The sequence below is a fragment of the Rhododendron vialii genome, chromosome 4a (assembly GCF_030253575.1).
Source record: "Rhododendron vialii isolate Sample 1 chromosome 4a, ASM3025357v1".
Lineage (NCBI taxonomy): Eukaryota > Viridiplantae > Streptophyta > Magnoliopsida > Ericales > Ericaceae > Rhododendron > Rhododendron vialii.
This window is the reverse complement of record NC_080560.1, coordinates 40,045,410-40,063,171: the sequence shown is the minus strand read 5'-3', so window position 1 is coordinate 40,063,171 and position 17,762 is coordinate 40,045,410. Positions and strand designations below refer to the sequence as shown.

At 36.4% G+C, this 17,762-nt stretch overlaps 1 protein-coding gene across 3 annotated transcripts; it reads right to left on the bottom strand.

Annotated features, from left to right (window-relative positions):
- Window positions 1–714: 714 nt before the first annotated feature.
- On the bottom strand, window positions 715–13,288 carry LOC131323211 (uncharacterized). 3 transcript variants are annotated; one of them, XM_058354902.1, is made up of 14 exons: window positions 13,000–13,287; window positions 10,937–11,018; window positions 10,568–10,671; window positions 10,043–10,169; window positions 8,018–8,112; window positions 6,509–6,632; window positions 6,201–6,281; window positions 5,092–5,190; window positions 3,904–4,062; window positions 3,757–3,820; window positions 3,396–3,466; window positions 2,751–2,798; window positions 1,895–2,074; window positions 715–1,533 (listed from the first exon to the last, which is right to left on the bottom strand). In XM_058354902.1, the coding sequence occupies exons 1-14, from the start codon at window positions 13,035–13,037 to the stop codon at window positions 1,108–1,110; spliced, it is 1,698 nt and encodes a 565-aa protein (XP_058210885.1). In that variant the 5' UTR covers window positions 13,038–13,287; the 3' UTR covers window positions 715–1,107. The 3 variants fall into 3 exon arrangements, with proteins under 3 accessions (XP_058210885.1, XP_058210886.1, XP_058210887.1); XM_058354903.1 differs by lacking the exon at window positions 5,092–5,190 and having other exon boundaries at window positions 13,000–13,288; XM_058354904.1 differs by lacking the exon at window positions 10,568–10,671.
- Window positions 13,289–17,762: the final 4,474 nt, after the last annotated feature.

Below are 17,762 nucleotides of genomic sequence, written 5' to 3'. Positions count from 1 at the left end.
CACAAGTCAAGATCGGAAAATCTCTCGGCACAGAGGCAATGGATATTCGACATAGAGGATCTGGCCTCTTTTAATAGGGCTATGCTAGTGTTAGTGGTTGACCGAAAAATCCCTTAGCACTGAAGCATAGGTTTTCAAGACAGGAGAAATCGAACCTCCTATTAAAATTGAGATGAAGTCTAGAATCTTTGTATAAACTATACAAATTGATACTACCTAAATTGATATTCATCCCGTTTGTTATCAATTACTTATAAGTTAAATTTATTATTTACTTAAAGACTTAATATAAGTTATAAAAATATGTTTGGTGTAGCTTTTTTATTATTTTTTTATTTACTTAAAGATTTAATATAAGTTATAAATATGTTTGGTATAGCTTTTTTATAAGTTCGGATAAATATTTAAACTACTTGTAAAATAACTTTTATTATCGAGTTAGTGTCTAAATTGTCCTTAAAACATGTGAAGTGTGTGGCTAACGCAATATCCAAGATGGTCTCGAATAATACCACTCAGTTGGGTTGCCTCGTGCTGCCCCCTTACGAAACCTTCGTTATTGGATTAGCCATACACTTCACATGTTTACACGAATGTCCATTGTCTTTCTGAAGCAAGCTTAGTTTCTAAGCAATCATCGGGTCGATAACAGGATAATTGGAAAGCTTAATTTAAGCAATCACTCGAAGCGCAATAAGCCGAATAGTATTAGTGATAGACAGAAGTTTGATTGATTCAGGATGTCCAAATGACTGCACATTTCGTATAGAGTAGGTAACCGGCAAAGATTACAAAAGAATAACAAAACAATCACATTCAGTCCCTGCTTCAGTATCCATAGCCACTATTCTTCTAGTCAAACAAATCCCCAGTCAGTTAGATCAGAATTTTTTGCCTCCCCACCCTCTGCCATCGTTTTGCGCTAACAAATATAAATCGTGACATTATAAACACAAGAGGCAAAAGAACGATCACAGAATCATATACACATTCACACCAACTACTCCTGTTTTCTGAATTTTTTCTTTTTTATTTTCCTTTCTGTGTGTCAACTATTTCACAACACAACAATCCTGCCGTAAAATTTTTGAACTTTGGAAACCAACTTCATCGATTGTTCCGAAAGAAGTTGAAATCCCAACGCCGCATCAAACCCTCTATCATATTGCTTGGCGGGTTTCTTTCAACTGTCACAGTGGCTTTTGTACGATCACTTGTATCAGTATTGGAAGAACTTTTGATGTCAGGTGAAGTTTCACTATTGGCAGAAACGCCTATATTTCCCGATTCCACAACGGAAGGAGCAGTTTCTGATGAAGGTTCCATAGATGATTCGCTTGTGTCTGGAGATGTGAGTTCCGATGCCAAATTAGGTCCATTGGAGACACGATGATCTGTTACCGTTGACTCATCAGGTTTTTCTCTCTGTGAAGGCTTGTTTGGATCAGTTTCAGTACTCGATGGTTCATCAGGGAGACGAGGTTTTCTCATATCCAAGTCTCTCAATGACTCTAGCACTGCTTCCATGAGCATCTGAATTATTTTGGCAAAACAACAAAAGGTAAAAAAAAGCTTTAGTTTAACAGACAGATAACATGGAATCAACAAGATTCATCCATCAGTAGGAGAAAGATAAAACATCTACTCCCTCTGTCTCGTATTGTTCAAACACTTTTGGGAGTGGTGCCCTTAAATCCGACCAATAGGTGGTGTATTTTCCACTATAATACTTGAAATATTTCTCCACTCATCATAATATCTCAAATAATTCTTATAGACAGTTTTCAAAGTTTGTCTAAAAACGAATAAAACAGGAAATATAAACAATAGTTTGAGATGCCAGGAGTAAAAAAATAGACAAAGAAAGTGGGACGGAGGAGTAATATAAACTCACCCTTTCTTCTTCTTCCACATTGGAAGGGAAATCAGCCAAATTATCAAGCGGGTATTCAACATAGTCATCATCATCATCTGCTGAACTTGAGACATGGGGGCCAGAAGGATGACCGTTGGCAAATTCAAAGCTAATCATTTTAGAAGATGATGGGACAGGCTTGGTTCCAGATCCTTCTTCCTGCAGTGTTAGGTGATTGAAGTTAGCCAAATGGTAAAGGAAAACCTCTTTTTTCCGTTAGATTTTACTTCATCTTTTAGTACTTTTTGGCAATCTAAGCATGCCTTAATTCATGATGAGTAGCGTCTCCTCCCCATCCAAGAAGTCACTGGTGGTTCAACCAAAATAGAACCGACGAGAAGAACAGGAGGGAAAAACAAAGAGTCGATTTTCAAACTCCCTTTTTTACTGTTTGCACTCCTTTCTTTGTCTTCATTCATGCGAAACTTACAACAATGCCTTCCATGTATGAAAAAATGAGCAAGTGAAAGGGCAATGATGTAATTTCACATAATTAAGAACAAAAAAGGAGTGCGGATATAAATTACTAAATTAGGGGAGTGCAAAAATGACTACCAAATTTTGATTTTCAGTCCCATTTTTACATGGGCTATAAAAGGCCCCAAGTAGTTCACAGACCAAAGTGCCATATCAGTTAAGTTAGGCAGATACTTGGTCCACAGTTGCAAACAAGTTTCATCTTCTTGCAGGACTAAGCTTCCAGTGCATTGTTTCAGTGCATATTGAATGTTACCCAGGACATGTGGAAACTTTGGGGTCATGGGGAGGGAACACTTCCGGAGACCACTATTAAAAGCTTCAGAAAAATAAAAAGAAAGAAAAAGTAGAGAAATACCTGCGCTTCTGATTGATGATTATCTTGACAAGACATATCAGAAGGGACCTGAACAGTTTAGACAAGAAAAATAAATGAAATTATAAGTTTAAGATAACCAAAAAAAGCATCAATTCAACATTTTCTGAATTTTGCACTTTTCCCTTTCCCCTCCACCCTTTCATTTTTTCGAACTGATTTTGCTTATTATTATTCATCAACTCAACGGTTATAGAGCAATGGCCTTTCCGCAATAGAAGTCTCCCACATACTTTGCGTAAATTAAACTTAACACCGCTCTCAACAGGCCCCACTGCTTTTATACTTAACACCTTTCTTGTCAGGCCACTGCTCCATTTTGCAGAACTTTTTATTTCACGAAATCACTGGATCTACATCAACAGTTACTTCAACAATTTAGCGAGAAAATTGCTTATAAATATCATAGTGGAGCAATGCTTTGTCCCTTCTCACCATGAAGTATCCATACTTGCATTTCATTTCATTTAACATTCTCCATTTGCCAATGATGAACACAGAGCAGAAGAACCACATTTATTTCACCATTTGGGAGAACTACTTTATCAATGAAAACTATCACCTATCACACCCTCTATACCAGTAGTTTAAGATTTTTGCAAGGAAGCCACACAATGAACTACTGACCTCCATTCGACTCATGGGCCTTTTCGAGCGAAGTTGATTAATGGCGTCTTCTGTGCTGCTTGCTGCTGGATCTGCAGTAAACAAACTATTAATATAACAAAGAGCGTCCTAACAAAAGAACCTGTGAAAAGAATCATTTAAACCTTAGGGGCCCATTTGTTTGTTCAGTTTTGAGCATCGGGAACTGCATATCCTGCTTTCAACTAGATTAAATATCCGCTGGATGTAAAATCCAGGGGTTACGTACTATTAATCCGATCGCTATTAGTCTGAACAGATTACAAATGCTATGGAATAATGTATCCCTTGACTATTTGTCAAGCCAAACAAACGGGCCTTGAGACGTGATATTTGTCCATACCAACGGAGGCTGTGGAAAAACTATCATCTGAATATCCTATGTCATTCAAGATACTCCAACTACCCTGCATGTGGAACAGAAAACTATAGTTAATGATCTGAAATATTCTATTGTGTGCAAATAGGATACAGTTGGAGTTCAACTTACTTTCCCAAAGTAATTTTGTGTTGTATCAATGACCATTTCCCCTACTTCATCCTCCGGAGGTTGCAAAACATTATGAAAGAAAATGTTTATTGAATCAAAATAGAATTGTGGGCGCGGAGAGTTGTGATCTCCGTCAAATTTGATGATATTCTTGTCCCCCTGCAAAATCAAGCAATTTAACAGATGAGGGCAGCATGGTACAAATCAATGGAATAGCAGAGAAGAAACACAGACGATATATATCATATGTTGCATATCAGAACACGCTACTGGTTTTCAATGGCTTGTTAACTGCCATCAGAAAACAGTAGGTGATTGGAATTTCCATTAAGCCACCAAATGGGCAACATGTGCCACTGCAACAATAAAGATACAGCCATGGCCAATGAGAAACGAACAGTTCTCTTCTTGATTGTCACCAAGTTTTCTACCTCTTGTCCTAATCAAGCAGCCCCTCGCATATCTCAATTACTTGTGTAATAAGTATAACATGTCCTATCATTTATGATGTTCCCTTTTCCTTCCTTTTTTTCCCCTGAATAAAAAAGCTGGGCTAGTAAGTTGAGAGAGAGAGAGAGAGAGAGTGCAAGAAATTGGGTTGAAGTTAGTATTTCCACCTTTTTTTCCTTTTTTGACAAGTTTGGCATTAATCTTGCAACATTATAGTTTAACTTTCACAATCCTTGCTATAAGTCTGCAGTTAATACATCTGTAACGGAAATGACCTAGAATGGCTTGCTTCTAATGGCATCGTTGATGTTAAAAAGCCACTAAAGGCTTCTTAAGGAAGACAATCCAATACTCAGGAAACAATCAATTCAAAACCCTCTAATAGTCCTGCTTTTAGACCAACATATTTTACCGAAGATTTAAAGGTATAATCATGGATATATGGTACAAAGCACAAAATCAGAAATGGAAGGAGAAACTGTTGAATATATGCTACCGAAGTGCCGATTAAAAGATTGCCAAATATATGCCGTAACCAAAATAGGGCCAATGCTTAACATTAACACTAACAGTAAAAAAAAAAACACAGAGTAAACTGTTAGTACGAATCACAAATGCCCTATAACAAGATAGGCAGAAAAGAAACCAAATCTTGAGATAAAGTAAAATATAAGATCATGACTGCATGAAAATGTAACCATCCTTGCAGATTATACCAAGAACTATGCGGGTAATTACCACGTAAACATCGAATATACGATCTGAGTGATGAGGTTGTATAAAATCGTCATCAACAGCATGCCCCAATAAAACTGGAACGAAGCATGACTTTGCCACCTATGAAAGAAGTAGGCACAGCAATCACGTCATTCCCAAGAAGAAGAACAATATGGTAAGCATTAACCACTACTTCACTACGGCTTAGTCATGAAATCAATTAGTTCTTCCTACCGACACATTCTAAATATTTTCTTCTATCTGCAAAGTTGCTTACCTTCCATATTCCTATAAAGATGCCTAATCCAGGGAAACAACTCCATGAGAGGACAAGAAGTCCCTTAGCATGTTATATAGTTGTGTACCCTCATGTCTTGACAGTCATAAGCATATCGACACTTACACATGAACCAACTCATATTTCCAGTCCAGCTAAGTTATCACAAGTTTCCCGTCTCACTAGTCACTACAAAAATTAGAGTTCACAACCACAGGGTAAGGATTGCAGAGCTCGTTATAATTTATACTGCTACAGTTATTGACGTTGCTCGCCTCGATGTGTTGTGTCATCATAAAATAAAGTATCTGAGTGCTTTTTCCTGTAGTCCCCCATCTCATCCAAAATTGTAAGCCAGAATTTACATTGTAGTTCCTTTTACTATAATTCCCACAAAGTCAAAAAGTGCTCAGGACAATTAAACACATAGCTCTAAAGATAAAGAATTGAAGAGAACATCAGAAGAAAAGAGTGGCAATATCTTATAGAGCTACGGAATTAAACTTGTAACGTACAAAAGATCACAAAAAAATTACTCTCTCGTCGAACAAAGAGCAAGATTTTCTAATCAGAAATAACTGTCTTTACAATGCAGCTTACATATTGCTGGAAATGAACCCCATCCAAAAAAGAAAAGAAAGCCTTCAACACCCTTCCAAAACAGAAGCACCCAATGGTTTGCTTGGATATTAAACATATGAAGACTATTTTGCAAGTTAAAGGTTACATAAATATCAAATACGCATAAAAATAATTAAATAATTAGCTATTAAATAAACAATCATGTTCAGGTGATCTGCTAGGGCTACATCTCCCAACATATATTTCCAAAACTTCCATGGTAGAATCAAACCTTGATGGTGTTCAGCTCCGATATGTCAAATTTCGCTTTCTTGAGAATAGCTCTTCGCATGTACTGGATTGCAAACTTCACCTACGATTAGAAAAATAGAGAACATTACGATTTACGCGTGCCATGCTTCACAACCCAATCTATTACAGATCTCTGAAACCAGAAAATATCAGCAAAATCCTAGAAAATGTGTTAAAAAATTCCAAATTTTACATTTTATTTTGGAAAACAAGAGTGTCCCACTTTAAAAAGGCATAGATCAATCGCCTTAAAAAAATAAAATTTCTTCAGAAGATGGATAAACTTACTGTGAACTTGGGAAGACGAACTTTGTATGTATCCACAAGTTCCATCATCAAGTCCACCAAATCTGAAAAGGGGCTGTCAAGAACCATCCCTGCAATTGAAGGATCTTCAACTCCATACATTAAGCTGCAAATTGCAATTAGTACGGTTAACTACAACTCAAATCCTGAAGCATGAAAACTGAAATGTTCTTCATTGGAAGATAAATTCATCAGTGGTATACTCAGAATCATAGATTCAAAGCATTCCGAGTAATCATAAATACCCTGGGAAAGACGTTTAACTATAACAAACGTCAAACAGCAGAAAGAAAAACATGTATCAAATACATTTTCTTATGAACATCATTCAGACTAAACTTCCAGTCAAGGGAAGTTTAAAGTGCCCTGATTTTCTGCCCTCAAGACAAAACCAAATTACATGCATGACGATTAGTGCCTAGGAAATAATACACAACTGTAGAGCCTTCAATCATCATAGCATTTAAATTATAGCTAATAAGGCCTTCAGCAGGCTTTTATAACACACCAAGTAGCACCATATCCTTTTTTACCACTAGCCATGTAAATGATCATTTTTCACACCCTATGTTACATGGACTCTCGTAAATGCATAAAGAACTTGGGTGACTAGGTCAGACACTCAACACTCGAATAAGGGTATTAGATACGTGTCTGACCTGTTTAGTTGGATATTCCTAAACAAGCATATTTTGTAATTCAATTACCCATGTATTTCAATTGTTACAATTGTAATTACAATTCATTTAATAACCTTATTAGTCGATGAAATCGTAAAACTATACGATTCGTCAGAGAAGGGCTTGATAGCTATTTTTTCCTGTATATTCGGGGCATTTCCCATTAAGTAATTTATATGGATCACTAGTCTTCCTTTCATGGACTTTCTCCATTATTTATATCGTTCCGTATTTCAAAAAAAACAATTATTTCAGTTTAATAACCGCGCCAAGTGTTATTTTTACACAAGACTTTGCTACTTCGGGTCTTTTAACTAAAATACATCAATCCGCAATATTAGTACCTGCTCTCCAATCCGAGTGGTTAATAATGCATGTAAGTATGATGGTATTGGCTTATGCAGCTATTTTATGCGGATCATTAGTATCAGTAGCCCTTCTAGTCATTACATTCGAAAAGACATAAAGATTTCTTATAAAAGCAATCGTTTAGTAAATGAGTCTTTTTCCTTCAACGAAATCCAATACATGAATGAAAGAAGCAATGTTTTTGGACATACTTATTTGTTTTCTGCAAAGAATTATTACAGATCCCAATTGTTTCAACAATTGGATCATTGAAGTTATCGTCTTATGCATAGAGCTCATCTATTATGCACTAAATGCCCCAAGGCACCTTGTAAACACCATTTTACCTAGGAAAAAAAGAAGAAGATGATGATTCTAAAGAATCAGAATACTTTGGCATGTCCCCGACGTCCCGTATCCTTGAGATGGAAATTAGATAAATTAGAAAGTGCATGAAAAAAACCTAGTCACAGCACCCATCGAGCGGCCCCACAAACCAATCAAAGAAATGTTTCCATCTGCCCTCAAGTGATCAACAACGGCTCTGAGATCATCCTTCTGGAGAAAGAAACAGCAAATAAAAGAACCACAATTTGTCAGCTAGAAGAAAGTATAGCAATCTCCACTAGGATTACCATTGATTGGTGCAAAAAGAAATAAAACTGCCACATTCAAAACTTTGATAGCCAAAAAAAAGCATGACTGAAACAGTCATCGCGAATGAACATTTACATATATAATAAGTGAATAGAAGTCAATCGTAGAAACGATATTAATGCCAAACATTAAAACTAGGGCAAACTTCACTTACAGCGCTTAACTCATTTTGTTTTGCGGACTTAAGTGCACCTTTCTGTTTTCCATCCAAACTAACCGAAAACGAACCTCATATTAATATGCTGAAAGTAAACTTTTTTTCAGGCTAAAATACCCTCATACAATATTCAAATTGACAATATTGCCATTATCCTCTACTCCCTCATTTCTCTCTCCAGTCTGAACCTCCTCCTTCACCACTGCCAGTATACAAGCTAAAACACCAAGAGAAAGACGCATGCAAACACATAATTACTTGAATGGTATAATACTAAAGTTAACATTGAAGAAATCAGATTTATGATTCAAGAAATCTCACCTGATTGCAAACCAACAATTGCACCCACCAACCAATCCCTCCGTGCAAATTCAAAATTACTAGGTACTCCGTAGTAGGAGTACTAAAGTTCATAGTCAAGAAATCGTAGTCCCTTTTTGGGAATCCAACATTTTAAGGAAACGCCATCATTGCTTTTGAAAACAAAAGGATTTACAAAGTTACACTTGTACTATGTGGAGGTAAATTTCAAATCTAATACAATTTTCCCTCCACTTTTGCATTTTGAATATGGGAAGGAAGGCCAAACTATGAAATCTCTTGCATTTTTCTCCTTGACCAGTCAAAATGGACAACTAATTTGAGACACCTAAAAAAGGAAAGATGGACTAAAGTTCCGGGACGAAGGGGGTAATTATGATTCAAGAAATCTCATCTGATTGCAAACCACCAATTACTACACCACCAACCCATCAATCCTAAACAGGGCAAATCGGTGCTTCTAAAGTACACGTCCAAAATTCCTAAACAGGGCTTGATTTCTGGGAGGTAAAGGTCAAATGGGGTCTGATTTTTTAGTGTGATTTTCAGATTGGGGTTCGATTTCTGTTGGGGTTTAAGATGGGTTCAGTTTCTTATTCTTTATGGGGTATTTATATAGTTATTTATGATATCTGTTCTTTTTATGAAGGCTGTCATATTAGGTTCAATGGGTTTGCATTGAAATGTGTTTTATCATTTCAAGTTTAATCTGATGGTGGGTTTGCTAATATTGCCCTTTCTAAGGAAGTTTTTGGCCACCTTTCTTCCTAGGGTTTTGAAAGGGTTTGATCTTGGAGGTACCTCTGCTTTTGATTTTAGGCAAGGAGATTAGGTGCTCTGGCTTGCGTTTTTGATAGACTAGTAAAAGCTGGCAATCTGATGAGGGACAAAATGAGGACATTAAGATCATTTATACTCATCGCCAAACAGATGTTACTACTGGTGCACATAAGTTCGAAAAGCTTATCTGTTAATGATTGAACATGAGGCAATGCATCAGCGCATCATGCAAAGCACAAGGGCTGTAAATGAAGTTTTACCTGAAAAACTATGTACTTGCTAACTACATTTTGAAGTTGTATGCCAAATGCATAAATTACGTAGTCTACTGTATGCCAGTAAAAAAATCACGATTATGCCAGTGCCGCTTTTAGGTTACAAGATTCAGCAAGAGAACTTAAGCATCTCAGTTAAGGACTTCCTAGTAGATAACACACCCAAAGAAGGAAAGAAAGGCATGGGAGACCCTCAAAGTGCCTAATAAAATCCGTAGACAATCAAGAACAATACTATGACAATTTCTTCATGGACAATGTAAAACAAATTTGCCTTCAAAATTGCTTAGCCACTTACTTCATTCCACCCGAGGGTGACATGCTCTCCCCCAGAGAGTCCAGAACCCGAGAAATCAAGAGTGAAAACAGTAATGTTGGAAGGCAATAATATTATAGCTGCTTCACTGGCATCTGTCCTGCATCCACTGGTAAAATGAAGACAAAACAAGTTTAACTACCATTTTAATACCCACCTATGCTACAATGTCTAGCGAAGTGGGGCTCCTTCAATTTAGAACATTTATTTCACTGCTTTAAATACTCCATGTTATATCTTGATATCGTTTATAACCTAAGAAGGGCAATCTTGCAATAATTTGAACAAGACTATCAGAATCCTCTCATCCTAGGTGTTTTAAATGCTTTTCATTTACCAGTTTCTCAAGGAAATATTTCCACCTCTCCTTGATCCTTAATATCCTCGTCCTTGCCAACACCCTCAAATCCTTGCTTTTTACACACATAAAATCTCTTGTTTTCTTTCTCTTTGTATACACATGATCAATGAAGTGCAATCTCTACTCAACCATAGTTATTTGCTAACCTATTTCCATGGCAGTAGATTACACAAGGCAGAGCCTTTCCTTCCGGTCGCACAATCGGCATGTAATGACTACATTGTAATACATCCCCGCGACCGTTTACAATCTGCAGGATGTTAAATAGGCCAAAGCAGTTAGGAATGTCAATATTATGTACATAGTCAACGATGAGCTTAATTATTACAGTCTTCAATAAAATAGAAGGAAAAGTAAAAGAATTTTACCCTCAAAACTTAGGTTTAAAAACAAATTGTGAGTGTAATCCTACACTTGTTAGAAATTCAGTCTACATCGTGGCCACAACCCAAAAGATAGCTTAAAGAAGCAGGATACAGAAATAGCTGAAACTTCTAACGAAAGTTACATCTAACCTCCACATCCTTCCGTTGATACCATTTCCCTCTCAGCATGAATTCTTCATCCAGTAGATCATTTTTAGGATCATATTCAGCTCTGCAACAAAACCACACTTAGAAAACTTAGTTCTTGGATTAACTCAGCATGATATGTAAGGTAAAGGTGGTTGAAAACATCTCTATAATGATCAAGTGCTATATATAATTTTCTTAACATAAGAGGACAAAAACGTGCACCTGCACTTCTACAATTATTGTATAAGCTAGCTATAATTAGTTCCAAATTGCTTACCTTATTGACAACATACGTAGTCATTATTTACCAACACAAAAGAGAAAACTGCCGTACAAGTGTGAGTGTCAGTGTTGGTAGACTTTTGGTTCTTGGTTATAAAACCGCCGTACAAGAAGGATGCGACAATCAAAGGGGAAAAGCCCATCACAGAAAACGAAGATACACGGACCTTATGATTTCAACCATTAGTCCCCTACCTACCAAAGTTAGTAATGGTCCCTGCATCACTTAACAAATTAAGTGCAGACCCATATCATACTACCAATGGGTGTGCCTATACTTACAACCAATGTTCTAAAAAGCGCTCGGCGCTAGGCGGGCGGCCGACCACCTTCAAGCTTCGAGACCTATTAATCGGCCATTAATCGCCTTTTAGCAATTAGTCGGGTTTTTTTTTTTAAATATTCTACAACCTCCCTACCATCAATAATCACAGTTTTTCTAGTTGATGTGATATATCTTCTCTACCATCAATACTTACTAGTTACTACACATCTACTGGTCTACACGGCTACGGCCTACACCAAACGGTCCAAACCATAAATTTACAATACTACACTACTCTGCTACTCAGACTCAAGTGTTAAATTTTGTCAAAAAAAAAAACTACTCGCTGCAAAGAGAGGGGGGATCAAGAAATTAGAGAGAGAGAGAGAGAGATTACAAAGAGAGAGGGGGATCAAGAGAGAGGGATCGAGAGTTACAGCAGTCAATAATGAGGCGCAGTAGCGGTGAATGGTGATGAAAGGCGTCGGCGATGACTAGCGTCGGCGATGACTGGTGTCGGTGATGAGAGGCGATCGTCGATGTACTGGCGTCGGCAGTAGGCGATGACTAGGTTTCTTCCCAGACCCAGATCGAATGAGAGCCCTAACACAGTAATTCAAAGCCCTAAATAACCTGGTATAAGTATAACAGTTACCCCCTTCATTTTCTAAAAATTCAGATTTACCTCACCTAATCGCCCATTAGCCGATTAATCGCCCATGAATCAATTAATCGCCTATCGCCGCCTAGACGCCGACTAATTAAGCGGCTATTAATCACCGCCAAAGTCCGATTAATCTTCTAGCCGCCTAATTCAACCTTTTAGCCATTAATCTCATCGGTCAGCCGAAATTTCCGATTAATCGCCCATTAATCGGCAATTAATCCCGCCTTTTAGAACACTGCTTACAACTTTATAAGCCCCAACTTCAAGAGCTGCACAAATTCAAGTTTCACTATGCAAGTACTTTTAAAATGGAGAAGAAGAAGAAAAAAATGCGGCAGCAAATTTGAAAGTCCGCAGAAACCGAAACCAAATTTCTATTTAGATAGTAGGGGATGTATATCCTCAAGGTCCATGAGAATGATAGATACATCCAACTCAAGAAACCCTAATCAAATACTTCAACAACCATATACGAACAGGGAAAATGACTTCATTTCACAATCAGTGCTTAGTATTTGAAACCCAATATTCAACAAACAGAGATACCCTATGAGATCACACAAAAAGGGTATTTGAATCTAACCAACCGTATGAGATCACACAAAACCCCAGATGCTTCAAATTTCAAGAAACCCAATAAACCTAAATAAACGGTAAAAAAAATCAAACCAAACAATCAAAACCCATGATAGGATTCAACTCAAGTAGTCAACAATCTGGGAGAAAACGTCAAATTTGAAAACACACATACTAATTTGAAAATCCCCAAATCGATGGAGTAAATGATTATTAATACAAATATTTCTTACATACCCATGTTCATATAAACCAGAGAGAGAGAGGGGGTACCTGGGGGGTCGAATGATGAAGTTAATGAGTTGCTCCATCAAGATTCAGATGATGGAGTTCTTGTTCTCTCTTTTTTCTAGGTTGTTGGAACAATTTGCATATAGGTGAGTGTATGTATGTATGTGTATTTGTTTGTAGAGATATAGAAATTGTAGAGAGAGAAAGAGAAAAAGAAAGAATTACTGGGTGGGTGATGAATAATTTTGAAACAGAAGAAGGAAGAAGAAGAAGACGAAGAAGAAGCAAATGCGAAGAAAGACCGGTCTTTTTATTTTTTTTGGGTGTTCGATGTGGTGTCGTGTGTCCCCATTTGCGTTTCTTTAAAGGAAAAGCTTACTCACGCTTCCATTTTTACGACCAAACTTTACAATGAATTTACTGAGTATCTCATTAGCAAATGAGATCCATCACTTTGACGATCGTAAACGTTCACTCAATACCACACATCAAAAATATTAACAGCGTCAAAATTCATATTTATCAGACGTCGATAAGTGTATGATCACAATACATTTATAAAAAAAACTCCTCGAGCGGATAAGTGTATTTTGATCGTGCATTTATGCACATTATATAGACATAAATTTTGGCGTGATTAGTATTTTTGACGTGCTTGATGAAGTGAACTTTTTCGATAATCAAAATGATGAAGTCCAAATGCTAATGAGATAGATCGATTGTAAGTTTAGCCTTAAAAGTGTGAATGTTGGTAGACTTTTGGTTCTTGTGACAAAAAAAAATGGCCAAAACAAAGTCGTTGTCTGCCTGGCAATTACAACTCCAGTTCCCCAATGTGGAGGCCAAATCTCCTAGACCTTGAGTCCTTGACCTAGCCCAAGTGGCCATGGAAGGGGGTCAGAGTTTAGTGCTCATAGGAAAGGTTTGATATTTTAGTTCATGCAGAAACGTCGATTTGTTGCGGTAACTTGCTAACTACTACTAATATTTTAAGGCTAATATAGCAAAAATAAAACTCTTAGGTATCCAAATTGTATTGTACGGCCGACCGTGTTACATTTTCGACTTTTAGATAAGATTATTGTATGCTTGTCCTTTAAGGTTTGCATTAGATCCAACGGCCTAAAGTACAATGGAACAGGGTACAAAGTAATTTGGGTAGATAAAAATTTATAGGGTCAACAGTGTGGGGAGAGCTCTCCACTCTCACTGTCGCCTAGGGTGGTGAAAATCCTAGAAGGAAGGGAGGGAGGAGAAGAAAGAGAGGGCGCTGCAATTTTTTAGAGAGAGATGTTTGGATTAGAGAGAGAAAAGCTAGGAGTATATGTTAATCACACCTGATATGGGGCACCATATAGTATTTCCCCAATAGCAATCCAATCTATTTAATTCAAAAATAGGGGAATCATCCAACTGTCAAGTCTCTGTTCAGTTGAAAGGAACAAAGAGAAAATGAGTTATGAGAGTATCAGATAGATGCCTTTGACATTGGAATTAAAAAATAAACGTGTCTTTGTTTCACCCACCGTCCAAGCGCCAGATCAATGATGGGCTGGTGTAAACACCCAAAATCAAATGTGGGGTCAATATTCCAAAACAATACTTAATCTTCTTCTTGTTTGCTAATCGAAGATTGATTAGGTATTGCAACAAGAAAATTGTGATTGACAGCTCTTAGGGAAGTGATATTGTGCTAAAAACATCTCGATGTTCATGAATTATGCGTAGAAGTTTCCAAATGTGTATTCTTAATTGAAAAATCTGTATAGAAGCATTGAATGGGAATTATATATCCACATTTATTGATCTATTAGTGTTAAAAAAAAGGGCAAATTTTTAGTTGTAGTGGGATTGCTTCATACTTGGGGCAATCTCAATAAAACCATGGGGTCAAATTCATTGCATATTGTAAAAAATCAACCAATTTGAGAGGTAAATGTGGAGGTCAGTAGGGTCAAGTGACCCCGCTTGACCCATGGCTAACTCATGCCCACGTACTTCAAATTGCTGTTAAGGACGAATATTGTGGACATTCCAAACTTCAATTAATTGCAAATCATAATATGACACACAGATAAGTACATGCAACCTATCATATTTGTGATTAGATCTTCATGTGTTTGCATTGTTGTCTCTTAATGTGTATTGTGTACAGAAAATATAATTAATAAGTGGATTTTGACAGCAGAGCTGACAACTGCTTTGGGAAACAGATTGGATTCCTATGTTTTCTCATGTCAGCAAAGTATGTTATTATTTCATTAAAATATTGAGCCAAGCTAAAATGAAAAATCAGAGGGCTTTTTTTCAAATGAGGATTCGGGGGTCAGCATGTGTATTGTCTCTCATTCGAACTGGCCAAAAATATTTTGGATGGTTTGAATTTGAAAAAAAAAAAAAAAACTCGTCTAGTTCTCTTGAAATCCAGACCATTAATCAGCAAGATCCCTGGGTTCGCTCCATTGTAGGAGGTTTTTTGTTGGGTTCCGAAAACCACATTATGATTGGTCAGGCCGGACTAGACTCACTCTGGCATTTACCTATTGACAAGAGAAGGAATCACTATACTACTTTCTAAGGCCATCCACAGTGGAATAATCAAAAGTTAATTGTTTTTAAAGTTAACAATGTTGGTACAAAAGATGACTCACAATGGTATAATCAAATTTAGCAACATCCTTAAAAATAATCAATTTTTGGGCTTTGGATAACCAAAACTAACAACCTTTTTCAATAATCAAAATTTGTGGACTCCACACAACTTAAGTTAATTAGTTCCAAATTTTGTATACACGCGTGTTTCAATTGGTATTTTTTTCTTCTCTTCTTCGCCTACTCTATATTTTCGTCACTTAACCCACAAACTATTTCTCTTTCTTTTCCTCAAAAAGTAAAGCTCATATCTCTCGATTATCTACAATTCAACCTATCATCGCCGGATTAAGGTATTTCACTCTTTTTTTCTGTTTCAATTTTTTTCCCCCAAAAAAATTCATAATAGGAGGGAAGAAAGTCACCGATTTTTTCCCAAAATTAAGAGATGGAATCGATATATTTTTGCCAAAAAAAACATAAATTGAGGAAAGTGAATGGCAGGAAACAGAGGGGGAGAAAGTGTGAAATTGTAGTGGACCCTTATTTTGGTTATGGACTAGAAGTGACCATTGTGAAGCTCAACATTGTTAAGCTTAACAACCTCTTTAGTGAATAATCAAAAGCTGATGTGTCAACTTTTAGTTATCATTTTTTGATTATGCTACTGTGAATGGCCTAAGGGCAGTAAGCTAAGAGAGGCATTCGTATCAGCATTGATTGCTTTGTATGGACAGCTCGTATATGAGTATTCCCTCATTGGACCCATAAAAAAGGTGTAATGCAATGGAACTAGATGCAAGAACAGAATGGATTGTCTCACCCCCATCTACCATCTCTGCACACTTTTATTGGGAGGTGTTTAGTCATGATTAGAACAATAAATTTTACAAAAGTTAGATTCTCAACACATTATTTAAAAGCGAAAATTTTGATCCAATAATCCACAAAAGTTTAATGTAAAATGAGTAATGTGAATTTTAATAAAAACAAACAAATAAACCACTTTGACTTATTTTGCTAAAATAGGTCTAAATATGTTTTTTTTTTTTTAGAAGCTCTTTTTTTTTTTTGAAAGAAGAAGCATATGTTTTTTGGTCTAACAGAAGAACTTCATTGAATTCTGTGAATAGAACCTCTCATTCCTCTCAACCATTAGATCATAAATCAACGGTCACGAGGAACCAGTTGATTATGTGCACCTGCATCCACCACAGCTTATCCAGTGGGTCCCAAAAGTGCACATCGTCCACTTTGATCTTCACCACCCATTCACTGAATGGATACTGGAAAAAGAGCTGCACTTTTCCCTACTTCACCAGCCTTGTGGGCAACACAACTCCACATTCTTCTTTATTCTTTATTGACCGGTGCAATTTACGCATCTCGTCTAATTTTAGGAGACTAAACTCACCTTTAACTAAAAAAAACTCAATTAAAGTTGAAGCAAAGTCGTGTATAGAGTAGGCCCGGAAAGAGTTGATGATACTTGGGAAATTTTAAACTTTGAGATTACGAGGTAGATATGTCTCACAAGTCACATGTTAACCAGCTGTTCAATCCTTCAAACTATTACAACTACTATTCTAATTAAGCAATTATTGAAGTAATTAGTAAAGTGATATGTTTGTATAGTCTCGTTGGAATGCAATTTTTATTGGTTTTTGAATTTGGTATTTCATTTACAAATAATGATACCCAAAACCCAAAATCATGACAATTAAGGGGTTTTATGCACAAAAAACAAAAAAACAAAAAAACAAAAACAAAAACAAAATGAACTCCATCAATTATTACATTTTTACTCACTAATTTTTTAAATGAAATCTATTTTTAGGGCTAAAATAAAAAATGTACCAACTTTTACTCACTGACTTTACAAAACAGACACTTATTAAAAGACAACCTAGAATGAAATACTATACTCTAAAAAAATGATGGAGGAAGTATCTTTTTGTCAAATCTTTAACTATAAACCACCATCGGTAATGTCATGTCGACTTATAAATTATTAAGATTATGATTTTATTTAACTCCAAAATTCATTTTAAATCCTCTTCATGTGAGTTGAATTGATTTGTTTTTGCTTTAATTTTAGTGAAGGAATTGAATCAGTCGAGGTGCGCGCCATCTGGTCCGGCATTTGAATTAGCACAAAAGGTTATAAATTACAAAGCATAATATTTAATGCTGTAATGAAAAAAAAATGTTAG